At 47.6% G+C, this 26,395-nt stretch overlaps 1 protein-coding gene across 3 annotated transcripts; it reads right to left on the bottom strand.

Moving 5' to 3' along the window:
- Positions 1-2,821: 2,821 nt before the first annotated feature.
- On the bottom strand, positions 2,822-16,763 carry Mpl (MPL proto-oncogene, thrombopoietin receptor). Of its 3 annotated transcripts, none has more exons than XM_057784993.1 (12): positions 16,685-16,763; positions 16,382-16,514; positions 15,920-16,098; positions 15,086-15,384; positions 14,556-14,718; positions 14,206-14,332; positions 8,360-8,547; positions 8,020-8,162; positions 5,872-6,031; positions 5,570-5,666; positions 3,532-3,619; positions 2,822-3,073 (listed from the first exon to the last, which is right to left on the bottom strand). In XM_057784993.1, the coding sequence occupies exons 1-12, from the start codon at positions 16,761-16,763 to the stop codon at positions 2,822-2,824; spliced, it is 1,908 nt and encodes a 635-aa protein (XP_057640976.1). The 3 variants fall into 3 exon arrangements, with proteins under 3 accessions (XP_057640976.1, XP_057640978.1, XP_057640979.1); XM_057784995.1 differs by having other exon boundaries at positions 15,086-15,204; XM_057784996.1 differs by lacking the exons at positions 2,822-3,073; positions 5,570-5,666; positions 5,872-6,031 and having other exon boundaries at positions 3,554-3,619.
- Between the last annotated feature and the right edge of the window lie 9,632 nt (positions 16,764-26,395).

The raw sequence follows: 26,395 nt of genomic DNA, 5'->3' as shown, positions 1-26,395 counted from the left end.
CCTGAGGCAGAGGCTTACAGTGGCTAGCCTAGCGGTGCTGACACGTCTTTAATCCCAGCACTCTGGAGACAGTGGCGGGGATCTCTATGAGTTCGAGGCCAGCTTGGACTAGAGTGTGAGTTCCAGGACAGGTCTACACAGACCGTGTCTCCAAAAACCAAACCAAACCAAAGCAACAACAAAAACAGAACCTTACCATTTATGATATAAACTAGGCAAGGGGAAGATCTGGCCACTTGAGAAGCAAGTCACTGGTGATTCTGTGGGGAGGATGAGAGAACTGAGTGCTAGCAGTCCCTTCAAAAGAGCTTGCAGAAAGCAAGTCAGACTGTGGAGTCTGCAAGGGCAACCGTGAGCCCAGCCTCTGAGTGTGCTAGAACTCCTCTAACCGAGGACCACAAACTGGGTGTCCTAGGTGGTTTACTGCCCACAGTTGAGGCTAGAAGTGCCAGACCAAGATATTGACAGGGATGGCTCCTTTGGAGGAATCTGAGGAAGAACCTGTTCCGTGCTTCTCCTGGCTTCCAGTGGTTTGGTGGTGTTTCCTGGTGTCCTTTGCTATCTTCTCTTGGCTTTCTCCTTCCACTATCTATGTCTAAACTCTGCCCTCCCCCAGTACTAACCATACTGACTCATTTCATGTGTAATAACCATGGTTTTTTTTTTTTAATTACATTTGAGGTACTTGGGTTTGAGACCTCAACATCTGAATTTTGGAGAAAGGGGATACAATTTTTTTTTTTTTTTTCTGAGACAGGGTTTCTCTGTAGCTTTGGAGCCTGTCCTGGAACTAGCTCTTGTAGATCAGGCTGGCCTCGAACTCACAAAGATCCGCCTGCCTCTGCCTCCCGAGTGCTGGGATTAAAAGTGTGTGTTATCACCGCCCGGCAGGGGATACAAATTTACCAATATCTTCCCTTAGAACCCAAGCAGAAGCCAAAACTCTGGGAAATCATCTGATGCAGACCCTGTGAATCAAGTCTTTGAATCGAGGTGGAAAAAGATGAACTTGTGGCAATAGATGGAACACAATACATTCGTGATTCACCCCCCCCCCCGCCATTTACAAAGACTTTCTTTTCCAAGAGACTCAAAACTAAGCATTTGAATTATTCCTCTGCTCCCACTTACTGAAGGCAGGACGCATAGTTCCCCCTAGGTTTGATGTCTCCCGTACTGCTTGGTGTCTAGGGTTGGTACCAGCTTTGTTATTAGCCCCACAAGGGGCTATTCCTTGGTGGTTTTCCAAAAACTCACCCTCCCCTTTAGTAAAGAGCCTTGTATTAAGCTTGTCAAATTGTCTGGGAGTGATGGTGCATGTCTTTAATCCCAATACTTGGGAGGCAGAAACAGGTGGATCTCTGTGAGTTCAAGTCCAGCTTAGTCTACAAAATGAGTTCCAGGACATCCAGTATTGTTACACAGAGAAACTCTGTCTTGAAAAAAAAAACAAAACCAGCTGGGCGTGGTAGCTCATGTCTTTAATCCCAGCACTTGGGAGACAGAGGCAGGTGGATCTCTGAGCTTGAGGCCAGCCTGGTTTACAGAGTGAGGTCCAGGACAGGCTCCAAAGCCACAGAGAAACCCTGTCTTGAAAAACCAACCCCCGCAAAAAAAAAAAAAATTAGATAAACTTGTCCAATTACCCAGTATGTCCATCTGTCTCTGACAAGACCCCGAGGAACAAATTGGGTATAGTTGGAGCTAGCAAAGACCCAAACGTGGTATCATCTGACTGAGAAACTGGATGGCTTAGAGGAATCCGTAGCTTGAGTGGTTCAAGTTTATTTACCATTGCACAAGAAGTTGGCATGGAATTAAGGCAACATCATTCAGAAAGATTTCTTTAATTTAGGCAATATTTATTGAAGGTCTATTACCTATCATGCCCCCAACAGTATTCAAGGTGCTGGGGGAAAGGACAAATCCTTGGCCTCATGGCTCACTATCCCGTAGCAAGAAACACACGTCAAAAGTCACATAAAGCATCATGGGTACTATAGTAGAAGTCTGGGCTGGAGACAGGAACTTCTAATGGTCATCATACAATAAAGGCCAGAACAGGAGATAGAAAAGAAATCATTAGGACTCTAGTTGAAGTATGTTGAGTATTTAACATATCTTTGCCAATGTGTTCTCAATTGTTTTTGCAGCTCTGTGGGGTTCTGTTACTGTCTGTGCTCTGTAGATGACAGGGAAAGGCTTCCGCTCTTTGCCTAAATTTGCACAGCTAGCGGTGTGAAAGACAGGCATGGAACCTGGCTCTGGCTCCAGAGTTGGTTCCAGTGCTGGTGTGTTCAGAGAGGCAGGTGCAGAGCCAGGGTGGAGAAAAATGCCGAGAGAGCAAATAAATAAATGATTAACAAGACCCTCTTGGATGGCATAATTAAAAGGCTTGACGTGAACTCGGCCTGCACAGTTTCATTAGCAGCTTGGCAGTAGGGGACCTCACTCTAAAGGGTCAATGGGAGGTGGGGGAGTAGAGACTTTCCCATACAAGAGGAGTTACAGGCCATGGGAACTTTAGCTCCAGCAGGCAAATCTCTGTGAGTTTGGGGCCAGCCTCTTCTGTATAGCTAGTTCTAGGCCATCAGGGTATATAATAAAACCCTGTCTCAAGAGAAGAAAAGTCAGAGGAGCCTAGTGCAGATGAGCCTATCGTGGCTATGGAAAAAGGGCTCTGAATTTGTCAGCAGTAGTGTGGAGAGATGAGTGTTACAAAGCCCAAGGAGATGGGTAAACAGAGTGGATGGTGGTGGTGTTAAGGATGGATAAGGTAGTATGTGGGAGCCCTAGGTCTGTGGTAGCAAGAGGACTGCTTTCAGGGTTGCTGCCAATAGCTGAGTGGCAGGTAGGAGTGGTTGGCAATGTGGGTAGTGCAGCAGGATCCCGGCTCGGCCGCGGGTGGACACACAGACAAGGGTATGGTCCTCAGGCAAGGTTGCAGCCCTCGGTAGTCCATCTGGGGCTGGGAGGAGCACAAGGGCAAAGGAGTCCTCTCTGAGGACTTAGGGAGGATTTCCAGGAGGCTGGGCTCCACTTCTTCACAGGTGTCGGGAACCGTGGTCTTAGGCTGAGAGAGAGATGAGCCAAAGGAGATAGATGAATCCCAGCACTTGGGAGGCAGAGGCAGGAAGATCTCTGTGAGTGAGCTGGGCGGTGGTGGCGCATGGCTTTAAACCCAGCACTTGGGAGGCAGAGGCAGGCGGATCTCTGTGAGTTTCGAGGCCAGCCTGGTCTACAAGAGCTAGTTCCAGGACAGGCTCCAAAGCTACAGAGAAACCCTGTCTCAAAAAACTTAAAAAAAAAAAAAAAAAAAAAAAAAAAAAAGATCTCTGTGAGTGTGAGGCCAGCCTGAATTGGAGCAGATTGTGGGCATGGGGTGGGTTGGATTAAATAATATTTAGGCTCAGGGGTAACTCCTAGGGATAGTACATGTCAGCAAAGACCGTGAACAAGTTGCATTGTGGGAACAAGAGTCATTGGTGGTGGGGTAGTGACTGGAGGAAGGGAGGGCTGGGGTGTACTCACAGGACTTAGGGCTGCAGTGTCTCTAAGGTACTGGCCTAGGACCCGATGTAGGTCTGGAAGGGAGGGCCACACCGCATGCCTCAGTCTTCTGTAGAGAAGGAAGAGAGAGGAGTCTGACTCGGGGTTGAGCTGGGAGTGATGAAGAGGGCACCAAAGTGAGGCAGAGAAGTAAACCTGAAGAGACGGGGCATAGCCAGAGCATGTCGGCCGTCCCTGAGCTCTGCCGAATCGGTACCACTCCTTCCCCATCACCCTCTCTCTCGGGATCTGCTGCTCTTCTTAACTTACTGCATATTCACTGTATTTTTATGTTTCCAGCAGAACACAAGCTCTGTGAGAGCTTGAAGACCCCCTGCTTTCCACTTCTCCATCCCTGGCCTTGAGCCCACAGTAGGTGCCTGAGAAATTGCTACCGTGAAGGAGGAAAAACAGTGGAGCTTCTTGCGATGTGACGGCAGAAGGCTGTCTGGGGAAGAGCACCAATTAGGGTGTACTGAGGAAACTTCCAACTCGATGGCCCCAGATTTTCATGTTCAAGGGTTTCAGCCAAAGGTGTCCGGTTTATTCCATGACCTTCACCCCCATCTCCTGGGAAAAGTAGCTTTCTGATCTCAGGGGAAAAAAAAAGCCTGTGTGCCTGTTAGCAATACCACTTCCTCTTCTCTGTCCACATTGCTTTTTTCTTGTCAGATATGGCTACCTTGAATAGAGGCTCCATTCTAGTTTGCTCTTACACAAAGGCAGATTAAAAGTTCAAAGAAAGTCAGGCATGATGGCTCATGCCTGTAATCCTAGGACTCGGGGTGGGGCAGGGTGGGGGGCAAAGTAGAAGGGATTGCCATTGCCAGGAGCTTGAGGTCACACTGGACCATACAGTGAGTTCCAGGCCAGCCTGGGATACAAGTAAGAACCTGCCAAAAAAAAAAAAAAAAAAGCAAAGCTCTTCTGAGTTCCAGAGAAGGGCGCCTGGCCTAGCCTATAACCAAAACACACACTCTACACTTTGACTCCTGAGCTAGGTGTTCAAGAATCAGCAGATTCTCGAACCAATTGAATGACTGAGGTGGTGCGGATTTTATCTTTAGGTTTACAGTTTCTCCCCAGCCCTCACATAAATGAGTCATTCATTATGACATTTATTTAAGGGCCTTCTACTTGGCAGGCACTATGCTGAGGATTTAAAAATGACCAAGAAAGGTATGATGGGAAAGATGTGTAAAGGAACAGATGCTGGGCTGTGTGCGTAGGGCAGTGGCAAAGCCGGGCTTAGCGTGCGTGAGCCCTGGGTTCAACACTCCTCGCACCAAATACATAGACGAAAGCAGGGAAACACTACGGGAGCACAAAGGACCAGCCAGGGAGGGAAGGCCAGGAGGGGTTAAGAGTTAGTGAAGAAAGTTATTTAAAGATGACTGGGTAGTCAGCCTAAGAGGATATTCCAGGCAGCAGGGACATTGTGTGCAAAGGCGTTGAGCAGTAAAACAGCCTAACTGGGGGTAAGTCAGGATTTTGGCAAGGCTGATTATACAGGGTAAAAGATTTTGTAGAGCTTTCTTGGGTTCTATCCTGGGTAGCTACTGAAGGAGTTAGGCAGGTCACCGTAGGCTAATGTGTATTTAGAGAAGCTTATGAGGAGAGAAGAGGCACTATTTCAATGAGCCAGGCAGTGTGCTGGGCCAGAGAAAGAAAGCATTGTTGGATCCATTTCCTGAGGTGGACTGACCAGGCCTCAAGGCCAACTGGGTGAGATGGGGTTGGGAAGACGCTGGCAAGAAGGCTGATTTGGGCCAAGGTTGGACAGTAGCCCTGGTCAACTGAGCATCTAGGTGGTGGGACTGTTGAAAGTGTCCACAGAGTGGCCAGGCTAGAGTGTAAAGAGAAGGTGCCACTCCCAGAGGAGTGTGGAAGCAGCTGAAAGGGTGGGTGTGGATATTCTGTGGTCTGAGAGCAGTGTCATCAAGTGACTCTAGAATTCTTGTTCAGAGGCCACTGGCCTTGCAGAGACCACACCCCCATCACCCTCTTGGCAGGGCGGTACCTGTAGTGCGCAGGAAACTGCCACTTCAGCAGCCCCAGGCCCAGGAGGACACTGAGGCACAGCACCAGGAGCAGAGCAGTCACCAAGGAGATCCAAGCTAGGGGACAAAAAGCGTGTGACCTCGGTCGACCCTTGGTCCTGCCTAGGGGCTTGCGGGCTCCAGCCCTGGCTCCACCCTCAGCTTCCCAAGCGCCCAACACCACCCCGAGACAGTGAGACACAGGGAGCTCCGAGGCCCGCCCATCGTCCCGAATCACGCCCTCTACGCGGCGTTGGCCAGCTTCGGCCCCGCCCATCCTCACCGGTCTCGGAGCCAGTGTCCACCCTAGCTGGGGGAGACCAGGCGCTCCAGGGGCCTTGGTAGGTGGGGCCGTTGAGCCTGGCGCGCAGCTGTAAGCTGTAGCGAGTTCGGGGACGCAGTTCCAGGGTCCCTCCCCGAGCTCCGAGGGACGGCTCCAGCACCTGAGAGGACAAGCGTGGAGCGGACCCTCAGAGCCATACAGACCGTGTCACAAGTTCCGCACGAGGCGTGCAGGATCAAAAGCCCTGCCTGAGTTCACGCCTGGGAACACACCCCGGCACTCACAAAGCTGTGCATCCAGCCACAAGATGTGGGGACCCGGCTACGGGCGCTCACCACCTACACTGGTCATGCCTTGGATTAGAGACATGCTCGGACCCTCAGAGCCACACAGACAGTGCCACAAGTGCGATAGCGCAGAGGACGCCAGATTTGCGCTAGCTGCAAACACTATTTTGCACAAGCAAGGATACACTTAGCAAACATTTGAGTTGCTTAGGAAATGCCAAACATTGAACTAGGCGCTAGAGACAAAGGTAAGTAAGTGAAATACAGCTTTATCTGAAGAAGTAAGTGGGCAGATAATCGCAATTAATTAGTGCAAGGCACCATGGGAGCACGATGAAACAATACTGCCTAGTTTAGTATGCCAAGAACACCGATGGTCAAAGGGAAAACCAGGAGTGAAGCGTGTTTAATACATTATTCAAATTACTTGTTGCTAAGTAGGAGAGGGGAAGTGGAGGGAGGAATCAAGGATGATTCTAGGCTCCGGTCTTGGGTAAGAGGTGGCTCCACGGTCAAAGAGGTGAGAGCAGTAATCTTGAAAATAAAAACTGCATATGGGTCTACTTTATAGAAAGCTTAGTTACGGTCAGATGAGTATTGCCAAGATAGTGGCCAGCTTTGGTTACTATGCAGGGCCACTGTAGGAGGCAAAAGGATCTAATGGAGTTTTGTGTATGTTATATGTAGATCTGGTAACTGACAAATTGGCTACATGTATGGGATACACATGAAAAATTTATGCTATATTTAAGGTTTGTATACATTATTGTTTATGAGCTATATCTAGTAAAAATACAACTGGGGAGGAAAATGAATTTAGCTTCAATACAGTGCATCTGATCTATTGGAGATGAAGTTGTTTACTAGAGTTGTCTGGTAGGAAGATATATATATATATATATGTGTGTGTGTGTAATATACACATATGCATGTGTGTATATATAAATAGATGTACACATACATCTATCTATCTATATATATATAAATGCTAACTGAGAATAAAAACAATGTTTGTGTATTGAGTACTTTTCTATATGCCAGGAATTTATATATTAAAATTAGATTTATTTTAATTGTATGAGTGTTTGTCTGCATATACATATGTACATCAGGTGTGTGTCTGGTGCCCTCCGATTCCATGAGGAGAAACTGGGGTTATGGAGTTATGTGGGTGCTGGGAACTGACACTGGGTTCCCTGCAGAAACAAATACGGCTAATAGCTGAGATATCTCTCTAGTCCTTATAGTTAATTTCTATTCAACTCCAAGACAGGTAGCTTTCCCCTCATTTCACTAATGAGGAGACTTCAAAAGTCTAGGTAATTTGCTCGTGGTACTTAAGTCCCTTTCTGTGTGGGGTCTAGAATGTGATGTTGTTAATGTTTAGTTGACGCATAGCCATTGAAACCATAGGGTTTGAACCACTCACCTAGGCAGAGCAGACATTTATCTAGGAGAGAGCGTTTTGGATGCGGTACTAGTAAGAACAACTCGTCTCATGAAAGAGTAGACAAGGGGGAGTCAGGGGAAGAAGAGATAAAACTCAATCAGAGAGATAGAGAGAGGATGAGGAAGGCCACCATCTCACAGACAAAGGGAAAGAACTTTTTATTAATGGTTCTGGGATGGAACCGGGGCCTCTTGCATGCTAGGTGAGTGCTATGCCACTGGGATCCACCTCCAGCGTGGGGAGAGAATGGTTCAAATGGAGTAGCCCACAGTGCCACATGCTCACGGGGAGTTAGACAGCGGCTGAATCAGTTCAACATAGATGGACAAGTCCAGAGACTGATACAGAGACAGTGTTGGCATGGGGAATGCCATGTGTGGTGGTCCACAGGCATGCGTTGCTTTATGGTACCTTCCAGTCCTTGTGGCCTTCTCCCGCGTAGCGGAGCTGGTAGCAGGTCTCTTGAGCTGCCCAGGATGTCTGGTGCTGCCACTCCAATTCCAGCCTCCCGCTGGAAACCTCTCTCCAGTGCAGGCTCGGGGTGGGGAGGAGCACTGCAGGGGTTTCAACAGGGACTGTGCTAAGCCCTTTTGTGTATTATGCCTCATGCCACCAGGGCCATGGGTCAGAAATGTTAAATAATAATAGATATAAAGATATGAGCAAAGATGAAAGAACGTATTCTATAGAGTTCAAGTTTCAGCCTTCCAGTTAGACTTGCTGAAGGTGGGAATAATGTGGGGATACTTACCAGCCTGGTGGATCCAGAAAGGTGAGCCCAGGTAGCTGTGAATGTCACCTTGGGCTGTGGTCACCTCTACAAGGATGTGAATAACACTGTCGTTTTGTGGCTTGAAGTGGCAGCGGGAGAATAGCGCGGGCTGTGCTCCTGGCTCTGCTTCCTCTTCTTCTGCTTCACATTTCTCCCAGGTGGGATCTCTGAGAATCAATCCGACAGAGTCACCGAGTCAGGCTTGCCCCAGACACCTCTCCATCCTCCCCAACACACGGGCACTGTGTCCTGCATGGATCACGACTGAAGTCCTCCCTCTGTGCCTTAGGCTTCCAGGGCTCTCTCTGCCTTTGTGCCATGAGGTCTAGCCTCTTTCCTTGAGGAAAGGGCAGGCATGCTGTGTGAAAATAATGTGGTTATATGATTAAACCCGCGACTGTGTACTAGCTTAATAACAGCATCAATGATAACAAGAATAATAAGACATGAACATAGAGTCAGCACTCAGCCTGCTAGTTCAGTCCTTGGCCAATGGTGTGATTTCTCTCTGCTCTAGCTCCCTTCCTTTGAGGAACTGTTTTGATACCTACCTTGCAGGCTGTTTCCAAGATGAAAGAGACGATCATTTTAGAAGCAAACATATTTATAATTTTTAAATTTGCTCTTATTCAGCAGCCTTCTGACATTGCTTCCAGAATTTGTTTTCCAAAACTGATTACTTGCTAATAACACCCAGAACATATCACAGTTTGACCTTTGCTGTTGCCACGTAAAGTGAAGCCACCATTATTGCTTGCGTGGGTTAAAGTAAATTCTAATGGGTGGGCATGTGGCTGCTTTTTTTCTCCCTCTTTCTTTTTCTTAAAAGACTGGTTCAAAAACAAACAAACAAACAAAAAATAAAAACAAAACACTGGGTCTCATTATATGTAGTCCTGATTGACTTGGAACTTGCTAAGTAGGCCATGCTGGCCTTGAATTGTGAGATGCACTCGCCTCTGTTTACTGGGATTAAAGGTGTGTGCTTTTGGAGGCAGGGTCTCACTCATAGCAAGGCTGGTCTCAAATGCCTCCTCTTGATTCTAATCCCTTGGTGATCTTATCATCCCTAATGGTCATTCTTGCATTCACACATCCACCCACTTAATCAACAAATACTTGATACTCATGTGCCAAACATTGTGCCAGGCCTGAACACTATAAAGATAATCTTAAAGGTGCCTCCATGTCAAAGGGCAAGTCACAAACACGAACAGCCATGTTCTTCTGTGTGGAGCACAGGTTGACAGGAGAGATCACAGCAGAGCATCTAACTGGGAGGGAGGGTCAAGGATTGCTTCCTGGCTGAGACAGTGTTTACACTGAGGCTCAGACTATGAATGGGTTAGGGAGGGGGACAACTGGCTATTCCAGGCACATGCTTTGCAGACATAAAGGGAGTATTGTGCTGTGGGGTGATTTTTCTTTTCTTTTCCCTGAGGCAGGGTATCACTGTGTAACAGCCTTGGCTGTCTTGGAACTTGTTCCATAGACCAGGCTGGCTCAAACTCACAGAGATCTATCCACCTCTGCATCCCGACTTGTGATCGGGGTGGGGTAATTGTGTAGGAGATTCTAAATGGTTTAGAATGAGGGATGGTTTTAGGACTGAGAGCCTACTAGGAAATGGTAAACGGGACTGTAGACCCCGTCATGGACAGCCTCTTTAAGGAGCATGAACTTTTGGGGGGAGGGTGGTAAGAGGGTCTCACACTACCTAGTTCTGGCATGCCTGGAGCTAGAGGTGAGCCTCCTGCCTCAGCTTCCTAAGTATGGGGATTAGAGCAGGAGCCTGACCTTAATCTCATAGGAAAACTCTCAAATATCGTAACCAGGGAAGGGTCGTACACGTTGTACCTCAGAAGACTCCTCTAATTGCTGTTTGTGGAGAGGACTTGGGAGGAGAGAGGAGCAGAGAACTCCAGTAGGACATTGTTGGGATTTTTCTGTGCAAAGTAGCGAAGGCGAGAAGACGGTGGAGACGGAATGACAGAAAGGACGCAAAGAACTTCTGTTTAACACGGCTATTTCTGTTTAACACGGCTATTTCTGTTTAACACTGCTATTTCTGATTAGACCTGGGGGCAGAGGAAGGACAAAAGTCCAGGGTGATTGAGGTGTGGAAATTGAGCTTGTGGTAGAACAGAGCAAGAGAAAATTTGGGTAAAAAGAAAAAAACTGATCGATTTTATTTGTTTTGTTTTTCGAGACAGAGTCTCTGTTTTGCCCTGGCTGTCCTGGAACTTGCTTTGTAGACCAGGATGGCCTAGAACTCACAGAGATTCGCCTGCCTCTGCCTCCCCAGTGCTGGGGTTAAAGGCGTGCGTTTCTATGCCTGACTTGATTTGGTTTTGTCACCTTAAATTCACCCATGGATTAGAGCTGCACCCTTTGAACATCTGTGAGACCATTTAAAAGAATAGATACTTTTTTTTTTTTTTTTTTTTTTTTGATTTTTTCGAGACAGGGTTTCTCCGTAGCTTTTCGTTCCTGTCCTGGAACTAGCTGGAACTAGACCAGGCTGGCCTCGAACTCACAGAGATCCGCCTGCCTCTGCCTCCCGAGTGCTGGGATTAAAGGCGTGCACCACCACCGCCTGGCTAATAGCTACTTTTTTGTTTGTTTGTTTTTTAAGCGAGGGTTTCACTGTGGCTTTGGAGTCTGTTCTGTGACTAGCTCTGTAGACCAGGCTGGCCTGAAACTCACAGAGATCCCCCTGCCTCTGCCTCCCGAGTACTGGGATTAAAGTCATTCTCCACCACCGCCTAGCCGAGCTACTTCTTTTGGACTGAGTTCCAAAAAACATTTAAGCAAAAAAGTAAGCTAATGAACCATTTAGGGTTGTGGGGGGAATAGCTTGGTGGTACAGCATTTGCTTAGCCTGTGATCCTGTCCTTAGCATCATAGAAACAAAAATGAGAACAGAGCTGGGCAGAGTTAATCCCAGCACTCAGGAGGCAGAAGCAGGTAAGTTCAAAGTCAGCCCATGCTGCATAGCAAGTTCCAGACCAGCTTGAGCTACATAGTGAGATCCTGTATCAAAATCAATTAATAGTATAGATAATAAATAAATAAAAATTCCATGAACGTGAATATATAGTGTGATATAATTTATATTTAAAAATTAAACATTGTTTTTTATTTGATTTGTTATAAAGAACAGGGTTTCTCTATTATAGCCTTGGCTGCCCTGAAACTGGCTCTATAGACCAGGCTGATCTCAGACTCACAGAGATTCTCCTGCCTCTGCCTCCTGAGAGCTAGGATTAAAAGTCGTTTGCAACCACTGCCCAGCTTAAATACTGTTTACAAACCTATATAAATGCAATAAAAAATCTGGAGAATACAGCAAAGCTCTTTTTTTTTTTTTTTTTTTTTTTTTTTTTTTTTTGAGACAGGGTTTCTCTGTAGCTTTGGAGCCTGTCCTGCAACTAGCTCTATGTAGACCAGGCTGGCCTCGAACTCACAGAGATCCACCTGCCTCTGCCTCCCGAGTTCTGGGATTAAAGGCATGCGCCACTACTGCCCAGCCTACAGCAAAACTCTTCAGAGTGACTCTCATTCATTTGTTGAGGGTTTTTTCTTGCATATGTGTTCTAATGTATGTGTGTACACATATGTGTGCACATTCTTATGAGTGTGAGTGCACATGTGGAGTTGGAGAACATCCTCGGGTGTTGGTCTTCAAGGTCCGCCTTGTTTGAGACAGATCTCTTGGCTTTTTCTCTGCTATGAACAGCAGGCTAGCCCTTGAATGTCCAAGGATCCTTCTGTCTCTCTGTTTTGCTGTGGTATCACTGGGATCCCAGATGTGTTCGACTGGGCCTAGCTTTGCATGGGCCCCAAGGATCTGGTTGAATGGCAAGGGCTTTATCCAGCCATCCCCTCCTTGCTCATTGCCCACTGTGGTAGGTGAGAATGTATTGGTGAGGAAAGATGGATGCTGATTTTGTCATCATGAGTCACACATAGTCAATGTCAGTGTTTAAGGCTGTCCTTAAATTCAAAGGTTGACCTCAGTTCCTCCTGCCTCTACTTCCCTAGTCCTGAGGTTATAGGTATGTACCACCATAATAAGGTGTTTTTTTTTTTTGAAGATTTGTTTATTTATTGTGTATATGGTATTCTGCCTACATGCATGCCTGCAGGCCAGAAGAGGGCACCAGATCTCATTACAAATGGTTGAGCCACCATGTGGTTGTTGGGAACCGAACTCCTGACCTTTAGATAAGCAGGCGGTGCTCTGACCTTTAGACAAGCAGGCGGTGCTCTTAACCACTGAGCCATCTCTCCAGCCCCATACTAAGGTTTTTAATTAAATAATCACATTAAGGATAAATGTTAAATTGCATCTGAGATTAGTGTTTAAAAAGGAGAGACTGGGTGGTGGTGCACACCTTTAGGTCCAACCCTTGGGAGACAAGGTAGGTGAACCTCTGTGAGTTCAAGACCCGCCTGATCTACAAAGCGAGTTTCAGGACATTGCACAGAGAAACCCTGTCTCACAAAAACAGAAACAACAAAACAAGGAAAGTTACATAGTACAACAAGCATGTATAAACATGCTAGCAAGATGGCTCCATTGGTAAGGGCACTTGCTGCCAAGCCTGACAACCCAAGTTCCATCCCTAGAACCCACGTGGTGGAGGAATAGACCCGACACCCTTACATTGTCTTCTGACCTCCACGTTCATGCTGGCACACATGTGCCCTTGACCCCTGCGGCAAAGTAAGTAAGTTTTTAAAAATGTGTAATTCTGCTATTGGACCTAATAAAGAAGGGGTGGTTTCCGGAGATCTGGAGGAACAGTAAAGAGGAGAGAGGGCCAGATAAGCAGCTCATCAGAGGTCAGCAGAGCAGGAAAGGAGCCTGTGCTGGAAGAGAGAGATCAGCGGAGTGTAGCGTAAGATGAAGCTGAAGTCACAGGTACAGCACTACAGCAGACAGACTTCATTAAGATCAGTGGGAACTTATCAAGGGTTTTAAAGCAGGGGGTGTTCTGTTTATTTCTGAACTTCTGGATCTCTCCAGTTCCTGTGTGAAGAACTCTTTCCAGCGAACAAGTGGGAGACGATAACCCCCCTCCCCCACCCCTAGGACTGGGGATTGAACCCAGGGTCTTATGCATGTCAGGCAAGCCCTTTACCAAATACTCTGTCTCCCCAACCTGATGGATTGTAATTGGGCAATGGCAGCGACACAACTTTGGGCACACTTAGCATGCAAAACCAACAACATGTTAGTAGATTGACTTCAGAAAGGATGAAGAATCAGGGAGGCATTTGGTAGATGTCCTTGAAGGCCAGGTTGGGTTTTGGATAGATTTACTAGATCACAGATCACAGGATATTGCAGTACATACTTAAGTAGCAGAAGGTTGTGACCAGTAAGTTTCACAAAGCTCTGCAATGTGGGAGGTTAGCATCACGGGGAGCAAACTGAAGGTAAATAGAATTGCCAAGGGTGTCCGACCTTTTGATATTGTGAAATGACCTGATTATATAAAAAATTCTAACTTAAATGCCACATAATTGGGTTACACAAAAACTTCGTGTCTTAAGTAAGTTTTTGAGTTGGGTCAAGGTCATAGCTGTCCTTGGTCACATGTGGCCTTTGGGTCTTATGTTGGACATGCCTGCTAGGCTGTCTCAAGAGTCCAGATGAGATGATTTAGTCTGACAAAAGCAAGCCATTCCCAGCAGAAATGAAGAAAGACAATGAAAGCACTCATTGGAATATGAGAGAACAGAGCAGGGCCTGGAGGGGACCCACAGCCACGTTGACTTTCCACAGGTTCAGGCTCACCCAACAGTTGCAGTCTTACCTGGCCGTGGGGCAGCACCGTGTCCTGCTGTGGTGGAAGAAGCCTTGGGAGCTAGTGTGGTCCTGATGCTGCCACTGGCAGATAACCTTCTTTAGATCCAAGGTAAAACACTGAAGTCCAATTGCCACTGTGGTCAAAGAAGAGGGCCAAGGCTTTTTACTCAGGAGCGTCCCTAAACTGTCTCCACACACACAGCAGAGCCTTCTCCCTTCTTCTCTGCCTGAGCACAGGGCCTGCCCTGTGCAATGCCAGGTGTGAGGTCATCAGGAATGACTATGATTCCCAGCCTAAGTCTCCCTGGAGGTCTGTCTTAATCCCTTCCCCATCTCCTCATTCCTTTACTGACCCACCTGCATCTCCTGGAAGGTCCACAGTCACAGGAAGGGACCAGGGACCCCAGGAGCCACGAAGGGAGACCCCATCTGGTTGGCTGCGAAGCTGGAGCCAGTAGGATTTGCCAGGCTGGAGCCCTGAGATGAGGCAGCTTCCACCCTTCACTGTCAGAGATGGAGCCTGGGGGGAAAAAATCCCAGGCTTGCTGCTCACCTAAGAAGGCTCACATACCTTGTATTTGAACCATTGTGCAAACCTCGGCTCCTTGCTGGATAGATACCACACAGAGCAGGGGCTGTGCTGGCAAATTTTGGGTGGTGTTTAGGGATTTTTACAAAGTCTCGGTTTGGAGGGCTGAAAGGCTTCCATTATGTTAGCGTGAATGATCCAAAGTGGGAGACCCCTAGACAGGGCTCCTGAAGGCTAGTCAGAGTCTACACTGGCCCCTCAAAGGCCAATCCTATCCAGGGTCCCCTAAGGATGACCCTTCTTTTTCAGGGGACATGTTGGGGTAGGAAATAGGAAGAGGAGTGGAAAGCTAGAATACTTCTCCAGTTGGGGAGGTCCTCATGGGTCCGTACTGTTGGGGCAGTGTAGGCCGAACACACGGAGGTCGGTCATGAGCAGGAACTGGGTTCAGCATCCACAAAGTGGGACAGCAGGTTTCTGTGGAGAGCAGCTGCATGACCGAGGGGCCAGTGGAGTTGCTGGGGTCCGCGGGGCCATAGCGGAGTTCATGCCTCAGGAAATCACTGATTTCAGGAGCAGAGGCCTTCCAGTGGATCTGAAGTTCCCCTGGTTGGCTCCCACCCCTGGCCTTGATGATACTGGGGGGAGCTGGCAGGCCTGAGGGCAAGACAAGGTGCATCAAATCGCTGAGTGCCAGTCTGTGGTTCAACCCATGGACTTTAGAGAGGGCTGTGCAAGACCGAACAGAGCAACTCTGAACTAAAAGAGACACGGGTTCTCATTCCCGTGGAGGGGGAAAGAGGGGGCTGCTTGTCCTCTTCTAGCCTCTTGAGAATAATGAGCTCACTATGGTGTAATGGTTTGCTAGATTTGTGCCTCTTAAAGCAAGGACCTCTTTCCATCCCTGTCTCCTTGTTGCCTGGCACACATCGGTGATCTGACTGTTGAACAGGCGAATATATGTATCTGTTAATAAGAGGAGCAAGATATCCTTGATGTGAAATGATTTATGGGAGAAATCTAGTTCTGGGTGCCAAGGCTGGAAGGATTAATAAGGGCGGTGGTTCTGAGTTGCCTCTGGGAATCTGACAAAGAAGGTGCCCACATTGTCCTGAAAGACTACAGGTGAGCCTGATTCTGGGTGCTTTCTCAGGCAGCGAATGGAGGGACAGTGTGATAGAGATACCCTTACCTACACTATCCACAGAGAGCACCCGCTGGGCCAAAGTTTGGTTGAGGACCACATTATTCAGCCAGAGGTTCAGCGGAAAGAAGAGGCGTACTTCATCCTGGGCTGGAAACCGGCACACGTATCGGGTTCCAAAGGTGGGCACCCTCTGGGAATGCAGGGGGCATGCACGGGGCTTCTCTCTGTTGGCACAGGAGAGGTTCTTCCTACACAGTCACCATGCTCATCCCCGACAACCCAGGTTGAACCCGTGCCCAATTTCTGTCTCCATTTTGCCATTTTCTTCTCTCTGCTTGCGGTAGGAATTCCATAGGGACTTGAGCTGGCTCATTTATAGAGTGGTGATGTCTTGGGCATGCACTAGGAGTAATCCTCTGATAGGGCCAAAGACAAGGAAGCTAAGAGTGTGACTCAGCGAAACATAGGGACAGATAAATGGGGATTGGGGCTCAGTCCAGAACCTACCCTTGGTAGGCATACAGCAGCTGGTACGTCCCACTGGGTGCTGTCTCTTCCTCATCCCAGAAGCAAGTGAGGTCCTCAAATGTTTGGGAGAAGCAGTTCAGGGGCTCTGTGCCCAAAGCCAGCAAGAAGACATCTGAGAAACAGTTGGTGAGTCGGGCTCTAGATTCTTCCAGTCATGTTTGTGGGTAAGAGTAGGGGACCAGTGGGAGTCTCTTACCCTGTATCCCCTCCCAGGGCTCTTCATCCCTTCCCAGGGCTCCCTTTGCCTGAGCATAGATAATCTCCACCCTCTATACACCTCACCTTGGTTGGTGACTTGTGCCTGGTTTGGAGGGACCAAGAGGAGGCAGGAGGTGACCATGAAGAGGGCCCAAGAGGGCATCTTCTCCCGCACTGTGTGCCTGCCTTAGCCCATCCTCCCTTCAGGAAGCTGGGCCCCAATCCCCTCCCGGGCCAGCCCCTCAGGTTCCTGTCAGATACAGCCCCACGTCCTGTCCCTGTCTCTGCCCCTCTGGGGCCCTTCCAGACCACACTGGGGCCAGGGGCCAGGGGAGGGGGAGTGGGCAGGAGGGAAAGAGGAATTCAAAAGAGAAGACATGAGTCTTTTCTTGGTAGGGACATGGTGGTATGTATTTGCCTGTGACTCAAAAGGAGGCACCATGTGGGTACGTGCACTACTGTGGAAGAGCATATGGTCATCAGGACAGTGTTCACCATGCTACACGGGGTGACTCAGCATCCACACAGTAGCCTTATTTCCAACAGGAAGATGAGAAAGATGGGGTACAGCAAGGTTAAAAGGTTACTCAGGGTCACATATCCAGGAAGATGGAAGGTGCAGAAGATTACACTTCAGGACCCGAGTGCTCAATAGTCATGCCATGCTCCTAGATGATCTGCCATGAGGTGCCTGTCTCCCTCAGAGACGGGCCGGTGGTGGCTATTTCCATCTTAACAGATTCTGGGGCCCTGTGTATAAACAAACACATGCTCCTGGATAGGAATGGCCTGTCCATCAAAGGTGGTCTTCTTGGCAAACTTAGTGTGTGCTCTATAGACAGCAGTGACAGAAGCCCTGGCAATGTGTCAGGAATGCAGAATCCCAGACCCTTTCCTCGACTCACACAAACATTGCATTTACCAAAATCCCCAGATGGTTCAGTACACAGTAAAGTTTGGAAAGTAGGGCCTTCAGTATTTCTGTCTGGTTTGCTCAGAATGAGGAAGACTTGGGTCTCAGCTCTTGGGCTGTGCCTGCTTCAGGCCATAGCGGGGGAGGGTATATGCTCTCTTCATGGGAGCCAGGCCTTTTGGCTATGCTGGACCAATGGTGGTCCCTGTACTGGTGTGAAAGCTCCTGCTTAGGGGAGAGATGAATTGGAGGGGAGCAGCAAGTGACCATGCTAACACCCACATTTGTCCCTTCGACTTCATCTGGGCTCCCAGGGGTGGCTCTGCAGACTAAGTGTTCTCAGTGTCACCTTCCTTTCTTCTTCCCTGTGCATTAATTTTATCAAACAGAATTTTCGGAGCTGGGTATGGGAAGAAGGAAATCTTTTAGGCTTCCTCTACAGTCTTCTCTCTCTCTCTCTCTTTTTTTTCTGGCACCATTTCCTTGTCAGCTGTAACAATTCAGTTAGTCTGGCTTAGTCCTACTAGCTCCCAGGTTACAAAGGTCAGAAGTCACTCTTTAAATGCCACCCCCCATCCTCTTCCCAAATATAGAGCTACCCAAGCTCAATCAAGTCATGTAAGAGGGGACACACATAATTTCTGTCCCAGACTTTTGGTAGGAGGTGGATGCTTATGACTTCAAAGTCAGCTATGATTTCACTCCTAGGCTCCAGATTTGGATAACCAACTGCTTATTTGGCTTCTTTTCTGCTTGTGTGTCTATAATATTTAATATGCCCAAGCTGTGCTGCATGCTTATAAGCCCAGTGCACAGAAGGTGGAAGCAGGAGGATTGTGAGTTTGAGGCCAGTGTAGACTGCATAAGGAATTTCAGATCAGTCTTGACTGCACGGGGAGACCCTATCTTTAAAAGCGAAACACGGAAACAAATGGCCAGACTCCGACTAGTTGCTTGCCAATAATCTCAGCTACTTGGGAGACTGAAGAGGGAGGATGACTTGAGCCCATGAGTTTGAGACTAGCCTTGGCAGCATAGTGGAAGAACCTTTACGGGGGCAGGAGGGGGCAAAGTCTGGTGTAGAAGAGTGCATCTTTAATCCCAGAACTTGGGAGATAGAGGTAGATGGATCTCTGTGAGTTCAAGACCAGCCTGTTCTACAAGTAAGTTTCAGGCCAGACAGGGCTACATGGAGAGACCTTGTCTCATAAGGAAAGGAGAGAGAGTAGGAGACAGGGAGGGAGAGAGGGAGGGAGGGAAGAAGGAAGGAAGGAAGGAAGGAAGGAAGGAAGGAAGGAAGGAAGGAAGGAAGGAAGGAAGGAAAGAAGGAAGGAGCAAGCCAGGTCTGAATTCTGGTTCTTATCCCTAACCCTGTGCCTTGTGTTTCCCTATCTCGCCATCTTTGTAAATGGCATCTCCACCTACTCAGTGTTTAAACCTTAAACATTAGTACTTGATTCTTTCCTACACCCAATTAATTAGTAAGTGCTGTGATCTGAGTCTGCACACTTTTAACCCTTCCAACCCCCTTATCCTATGTTTGGCTCACAGCACTGACGTCCTTGGCTTTGCTCTTCAACCTTCTCTAGACGTCAGCATGACAGGCAGATGGTGTCGTGAGAATCACCCTTGGGCAATTAAAAGAAAGGAATTTTTATGTTGTTTTATTTATTATTAGCTAGTGAGTATAAAATGTATGTGTCATAGCATGTATGTCAGGTCAGAGAACAACTTTTGAGAGTTGGTTCTCTCCTTCTAGCACGGGATCTGGCATTTGAAGTCAGGTCATTAAGTACCCCAGTCATTCTTGCCGGCAGAACCATCTCACTGGCCCCAGATTGGTATGTTTCACATGCCTATCCTGTGTCTTCGCTCCTCATTAAAATCTCCGGACAAGTTCCCAATAGCATTTGGAATACAGCGCAAATGCCTCCTGATGGCACACCAGGTCCCGGCTGAATGGGCACGTGCAGACTTGAACTTCACCTCCCTTCGCTTCCTTCTTCTTCCCCACCGGCTGTCACAGCCTGATTGTGGCTCTTGCCTTAACCCCAGTCCATCTCAAGCTGTTTGCAGCACGTGGTATTCCTCCTTCTGGTCTACAATGTCGGCTTCTCTTGGTTTCCCATCCTGTAGCATTCTCTTCGTGTTCTCCTGAACCTTCTTTTTCTCTTAAATCTTGCTGTTCCCATGTATCCTTGCTTGGCTCTTTGTGTTGTCTGAGTGATCACACTGCTTCAACCCTTTCTACAAACCAGTAACTCCTAAGACCTCATCAATCTTAGCTGCTATTGAACATCTATCTCTGTTGGTTCTTTCTTGGAACTTCAAACCCGTCAGGTCCCAAGCAGAAATGTTACTCTAATCTGCCCTGTGAGCCTCTCTTCTTATTCTTGCACCTCCCATGGGCTAACTGGGTGTCTGAGCCTGAAACCCAAGAGTGATTTGTAGGCGGAGACTGCTCCTTCGTTCCTGGCCACCCAGACACGAATAATCACACAGAAACTATATTAATTATAATACTATGTGGCCAATAGCTTAGGCATATTCCTGGCTATCTCATTTTGAATTAACCCATTTCTATTAGTCTGTGTATCACCACGAGGCTGTGGCCTTCCAGTAAAGGTTCTGGGCGAACATCTTTCTCCTTCAGCAGCTATATGGCATCTCCTTGACTCTGCCTACTTTTTCTCTCTATATATCTCCATTCAGATTTCCTGCTTGGCTGTACTCTGCTAAGCCATTGGCTGAAACAGCTTTATTCATCAACCAATAAAAGCAATACATATACAGAAGGGCATCCCACATTAGTGATTCTTACATCTTCCTTTTCGCTCTACTCCTGCATCCAAGTCCCTACCAAGTTCTGTGACTTCTAAGGGAGGTGGTACACTAAGCATAGAGTCCACTGGGGACTCTATATCTGTCAGAGAGTTGAGATGGGGGCCTCTGGTTCCTGTATAGGAGGATGTTCAACTACCTGTCGATGTCATTGTCCTTTTTCCTCTGCATTTGTGCAACTAGAAAGAGCTACTGTCCCCAGTCCTTCATTGTCAGGGTCCAGTGCTAGCCCAGATCCACAATTATTTCTCTTGACCAGACCCCAACATAAACTATCTCTCCCTGAACCGGTGTGGCGGTGCAGAAATAAAGACACAACTCTCATGGCTTTATCGGGATGGAGATTCTCAGAGGTCCCTCATGAAGTCCTGAGTTCACATCCTGAAGAATTTTTCTTTATACCAAAACTTAACTGAGGGGAAATACATTAGCATTCTGTCTCCTAAGTAACCAGGTGACTGGCTTTCAGTCACATCCACAACCACCTGTCTGCTGTGTATGCTAGTTGTCACATAGGTTTGAATTAGCATCTCTATCAGGCATCCTCCAAATTATAAAGAAGGAGCAACAACATCCTGACCTTTTGTTAGGTTGCGAGGTCCTGTCTGGTAGGCTGAGTAACCATCCTCAGGTGGGGCCTATGGCTTTAGAGCCTGGATGCCACATCATATAGAAATATGGGCCTACACTTCATTCCTGTAGAAAATCAAGCAGGAGCTGGCACATGCCTAGGACACAGGAAGTCATGTAGTTCTGCTTCCTTTGGTTAAAAAGTCCTGAAGACTCCAAGGTCCAGGACAAAGCAGCAGGCTTGGCTTACATTAGCTGGTATTTGGGCTGGGGAGGTAGTTCGGGCAGTAAAGAGCTTGCCATGCCAGCCTGATCGCCTGAGTTTGATCCTTAGACTCCCTGTGAGAAGAGGTGGGTGAGCCAGGTGTGGTGGTTCATGCCTTTAATCCCAGCACTTGGAAGGCAGAGGCAGCAAAATCTCTGTGAGTTCAAGGCTAGCCTGGTCTGAAGAACAAGTTCCAGGATATCCAGGACTGCATAGAGAGATTCAGAAAAAGTCGAGTGAGATGGTATATGTGCACGCTTGTAAACCCAGTACCAAAGATGTATTGATAATAGATCCCTGGGCTACTAGCCTGACTTACTTGTCAAGTTCCAGGACAACAACAGACCATGTCTCAGTAAAAAAATAGGTGACAGCATATAAGAAATGACACTCTGGTCCTTAGCAAGGGTTTTATCCACCAAGCCATCTCCCTAGCCCAGGCAACATCATTTTAAGTTTGCCATTCTGATAATCTACAAATAGTATCTTGTGTCTTTTCTGAGGCTCAAATATCCTTATATTCTTTCCTTGCTTAAAATCTTTTCGGGGGAGTGCAAGCTGGTACAACCCCTGTGGATATCAGTGTAGCAATTTCTCATAAAATTAGAAAACAACTTTCCTCAAGACCCAGTAATATCACTTTTGGGTATATATCCAAAGGATGCTTAACCGTGCCACAAGGACATGTGCTCAGCTATGTTCATAGCAGCATTGTTTGTCATAGCCAGAACCTGGAAACAACCTAAATACCCTTCGACAGAAGAATGGATAAGGAAAATGTGGTACATTTACACAGTGGAGTACTACACAGCAGAAAAAAGTAACGACATTTTGAAATTTGCAGGAACTAGAAAATTTGATGGAACTAGAAAACATCATTTTGAGTGAGATAACCCAGACCCAGAAAGGCATATGTACTCACTCATAAGTGGTTTTTAAACATAAAGCAAAGAAAACCAGCCTATAAATCACAATCCCAGAGAATCTAGACAACAATGAGGATCAAAACTACATGGGAAGTAGAAAAAAACAAGATCTCCTGAGCAAATTAGAAGCATGGAAGCCGGGCGGTGGTGGCGCACGCCTTTAATCCCAGCACTTGGGAGGCAGAGGCAGGCGGATCTCTGTGAGTTCGAGGCCAGCCTGGTCTACAAAGGGAGTTCCAGGACAGGCTCCAAAGCTACAGAGAAACCCTGTCTCGAAAAACCAAAAAAAAAAAAAAAAAAAAGCATGGGGACCTTGGGAGAGGGTTGAAGGGGAGGGGAGAAGTAGAGAGGGGAACAGAAAAGAATGTAGAGCTCAATAAAAATCAATTTAAAAAAATCTTTTCAGAGCTCCCGTGATCTTTAGGCTTGTCTTTCCATGTAGGAACCCGGGGCTTCTAGCCTTCGCATCTCCCATAGTTGGGATCTCTCCCTCCTAATGTGCTATTTTCTAGTCCCTGAATCCATTCCAAACTGAGGACTCCCCCCATTGTCACGGCTTCCCCAGGCACAGAACCTCCCCAACTTAACAGCTCCTAGGGACTTTCTTTGTGTTTTCAGACCCGTTCTTAAGTTCAGCCTCTTGGGAGTCCTTTCTTATCTTCCAACAGCTTGTAATGAGGGGACAGACTAACTAAAAAAGAGGGAAAGCAAGATGGCTCGATTGAAGGCACTTGTCACAAACTTGAAGGCCTGAATTAGATCCCTAGGGCTCAAGTGGTGGAAGATGTGGTGGCATTTCATTTGTATTTTAATAAATAAAGCTTACCTGAAGACCAGAGAGTAAAACAGCCCCACTGGCCAGCCTTACAGACCAGGCAGTATAACACACACCTTTAATCCCAGTAGCAACTAGTTGCCATAGAAACCAGGTGGTGCATGCCTTTAATCCCAGTGGTGCACACCTTTAATCCCAGCCCTAAAAAGGATTTTAGGATGGGAGGAGACAGATCTTAGTCTCAGTCCCATTCGGAGATTTCTGGAGACAGGATCGCCATTTCAGACTGAGATTGAGGTAAGAGCCAGTGGCCAGCTCTTTTGCTGTTCTGACCTTTAGGTTGAACCTAATTTCTCTCTCTGAGTTTTTATTAATTGTGCTTAGGAAAAAAGAGAACAGACTCCCACAAATTGCTCTCTGACTTTCACATGCCCACTATGACTCACAAAATTGGGCACCCACAAATAAATGTTTTTTTTAAAGGGTGTGTGTGTGTGTGTGTGTGTGTGTGTGGTTAGCTCAGCAGTTAAGAGCACTTGTTGCTCTTGCAGAGGACCAGGGTTTGGATTCCACCACCCACGTGGTAGGTAAAAACTGTGGGGGTGTTCCAAGGAATCTGGTATTCTCTTCTGGCATGTACAAATGAATAAAAAAGAAAATCTTTTGAAAAGAGAGATTCAAGTTCATACCCTTTTCACGATTGCCTTTCCTGTGCGGCCAGGAACCATGTGGTGGGTCTCGTTCTAAAATGAGGAGGCCATAGTTTTGATAGGAGGCCATAAAAGAAATAAATATACCAAACTGGGGGACAGAAGAGAGGGAGAGCCAGGCTGAGGAGGACGGGCAGCAATGAGACATTCGTCGAAGCCCCACCCTTTAAACAATGGTGCCCACTTCTCAGATTAAGCTCATTCTCTATTCTGTGACTGTTAGCTTCCCTACAGCATGTCCAGTGAGGGTATCCCTTGCCCAAAATCTTGCATCCTCAGCAGCTTGGGAATAATAAAAAAGGCATCACAGCATCTGTGGAGCTGAGAGGATGGCAGCCATGGAAACTTTAGGGAGAGCATGAGTTCAGGTTGAGAATGGTGAGGATGTGAACCCAGGGAGGGCTCTGGTAAAAGCAGAGGGCCAGAGAGTGGTACCTCACATAGATCATCCCAGGTGCTGGGGAGATCCAAGTGGAAAATCTTGAGTTCGGAGGCCGGTCCGGATTACATTGCATGTTTGAGGTACATTGCCTGTCTATATAATGAGATATAAATTTAAAATAATTTTTATTTATGAATATGTGTGTGAGTATGTGTGCTCATGAAGTCCAGATGAGCCTGTCAGATGCCATGAAACTAGAGCTATAGGCAGTTGGAAGCCACCTGATATAGGTGCTGGAAACCAAACTTGGGTCCTCTATAAGAGTAGCAAGTGCTCTTAGCCACTGAGCCATCGCGACAGCCCTGGATATAATTTTTTTTTTTAAATATTTATTTATTTATTATGTATACAATATTCTGTGTGTATGCCTGCAGGCCCGAAGAGGGCACCAGACCTCCTTACAGATGGTTGTGAGCCGCCATGTGGTTGCTGGGAATTGAACTCAGGACCTTTGGAAGAGCAGTCAGTGCTCTTAACCTCTGAGCCATCTCTCCAGCCCTGGATATAATTTTTAAAATGACCCAAAAGAGCTGCTAGCCCTGAAAACCTTGAGAACACATCTTTCCCTTTTCTGTCCTGGTAGAACTGTGCCTCCGTGGGGGAGGGAGGCGTGTGCTCTCTGCCTGTCGCTTCTGGTTTCAGTCATTTGTCCCACGATTTGGTGTTCCTTGCCTGCTGGGGTGTTTTGATATGTGAGTAACCGGACTATCTCACCACCATAGCTAGAGGACATCCCCAAGAAGGGACTCTCCCGGGGTTAGAACGGTGGAGTGTGCTCTTCCTGGTCACTCCCTCTCTTATCCTCTAGTTTGCAGAAACAAACACTTCTCCCTGACAGCACTATGGCAATGTACGTATCGCCCCACGGCTCTATTGTGACACCCTGTCCTCCTCTTTCCAGAAGAGAAGCCGGGTTCAGAAGGAGTAAAGGAGTCGCCCAGAGTCATTGTGAAAGGGGACAACTGAGACTTGAATTGAGATCTGTTTGTCTCTGATGGCTTTTTTTTTTTTTTTTTTTGGTTTTTGGAGACAGGGTTTCTCTGTGTAGCTTTTGTGCCTGTCCTGGAACTAGCTCTTGTAGACCAGGCTAGGCTCAGACTCACAGAGATCCCCCGGCCTTTGCCTCCCAAGTGCTGGGATTAAAGGCGTGTACCACCACTGCCCGGCCTAATGGCTATTTTTTTTTAAAACAAATGTTATTTTTAATTATGTGTAGACATGTGTGTCTGCACATAGATGTGTGCATGTGAATGCAGGCGCCCAAGCAGGCCAGAGGCATGGAATCCCTTCAAACTGGAATTGCGAGCTGCCTGGCGGGGATGCTGAGAACAGAATTCTGGTCCTCTGGAAGTACAGCAAGTGCTCCTAACTGCTGAGCCATCTTTTCAGTTCCAAAAGGCCATTAAAAAAAAAAAATCTTACACAGATTCCTTGGCCAAAGATCACCTTGTAGCACTTTCCTGTGCTCTCCTTTTTTATCTAGAATCATGTACTGGGCACGGAGGCTTCTTGAAGTTGGAGGCTGAGTCTAAAACCCCCTCAGAAGGGCTGTGATGCTAGCACGTGGAGAAGTACCCAGGAGCATCTCCAAGGGAGACGGCTGGAGGGGTGCTGGACGTCTGTGCTGTCTCCTGTCTTCTGCGAGACATTCTGGCTCCTGAGCTGCCCTACTTAGGCGGCTGCTCTGTCACCCCTGAATCGAAGGCCCGAATCCAAAGGGGAGACTGGCCCACTACAGCAGCTTCGGGTTGCCAATGGAAGAAGGCCTGGGTGAGATAAGAGATACACAGGCCTGCGGAAGGAGCCTGCACTGCACAGAAGGCCTTGCAGGAAATTGTCCCCTTCCTTGAGGGCTAGAGGGAGTGAATGACTCAGAGCAAATTGGTTTGACTTCCGTATTTTACAGCCAGGACTGTGGTGAGACCCTTCGACCAGGTGCCCATCAGCCTCGCCTTTCCCAGGGGTCTTGGTCTGTCTGATAAGGCTTTTTTTTCTGGCTTTTTCCATTGCTTCTCTGGAATCAAGGTAGCACGACTGGCTCCATCTCTTGTCCCAACTCCTGCCCAGGCCACATCCTGTGAGATCAGGGCCAGGAATGAAGTAGAGGGACACGAAGTGAGAGTGGGTGGGGCAGTTGAGACAGAATTTATGGCTGTGTACTGTGCTAGTCTTTTTCAGTGGGGGCTGTGGTCCTTAGAGTCCATAGGGGAATGTAGAACTCTCCTATGGGAGAAAGGTGCCTTCTTAACACCCTAAGATGTGCTGCAGGCTTAGTGGTGAATTTGTACCGGGCCCAGAGCAACTCTCTCCCGCTACGCCAGAGAAGAAGCTGAGAGATCCCCCAGAGCCAGGG

This window comes from Chionomys nivalis, chromosome 11, assembly GCF_950005125.1.
Source record: "Chionomys nivalis chromosome 11, mChiNiv1.1, whole genome shotgun sequence".
Taxonomy (NCBI): domain Eukaryota; kingdom Metazoa; phylum Chordata; class Mammalia; order Rodentia; family Cricetidae; genus Chionomys; species Chionomys nivalis.
This window is presented reverse-complemented; position numbering and strand designations above follow the sequence as displayed.

What these genes read in the sequence shown, in the direction of transcription:
- Mpl (XM_057784993.1), bottom strand. Translation starts at nt 16,763, where the DNA reads ATGCCCTCTTGGGCCCTCTTCATGGTCACCTCCTGCCTCCTCTTGGTC. An exon ending in CTGCTGTATGCCTACCAAGG is followed by an intron (nt 16,099 to 16,381) that starts GTAGGTTCTGGA and finishes CTGTGCCAACAG; the next exon opens with AGAGAAGCCCCGTGCATGCC. An exon ending in GGACCTCCCCAACTGGAGAA is followed by an intron (nt 14,719 to 15,085) that starts GTATTCTAGCTT and finishes TTTTCCCCCCAG; the next exon opens with GCTCCATCTCTGACAGTGAA.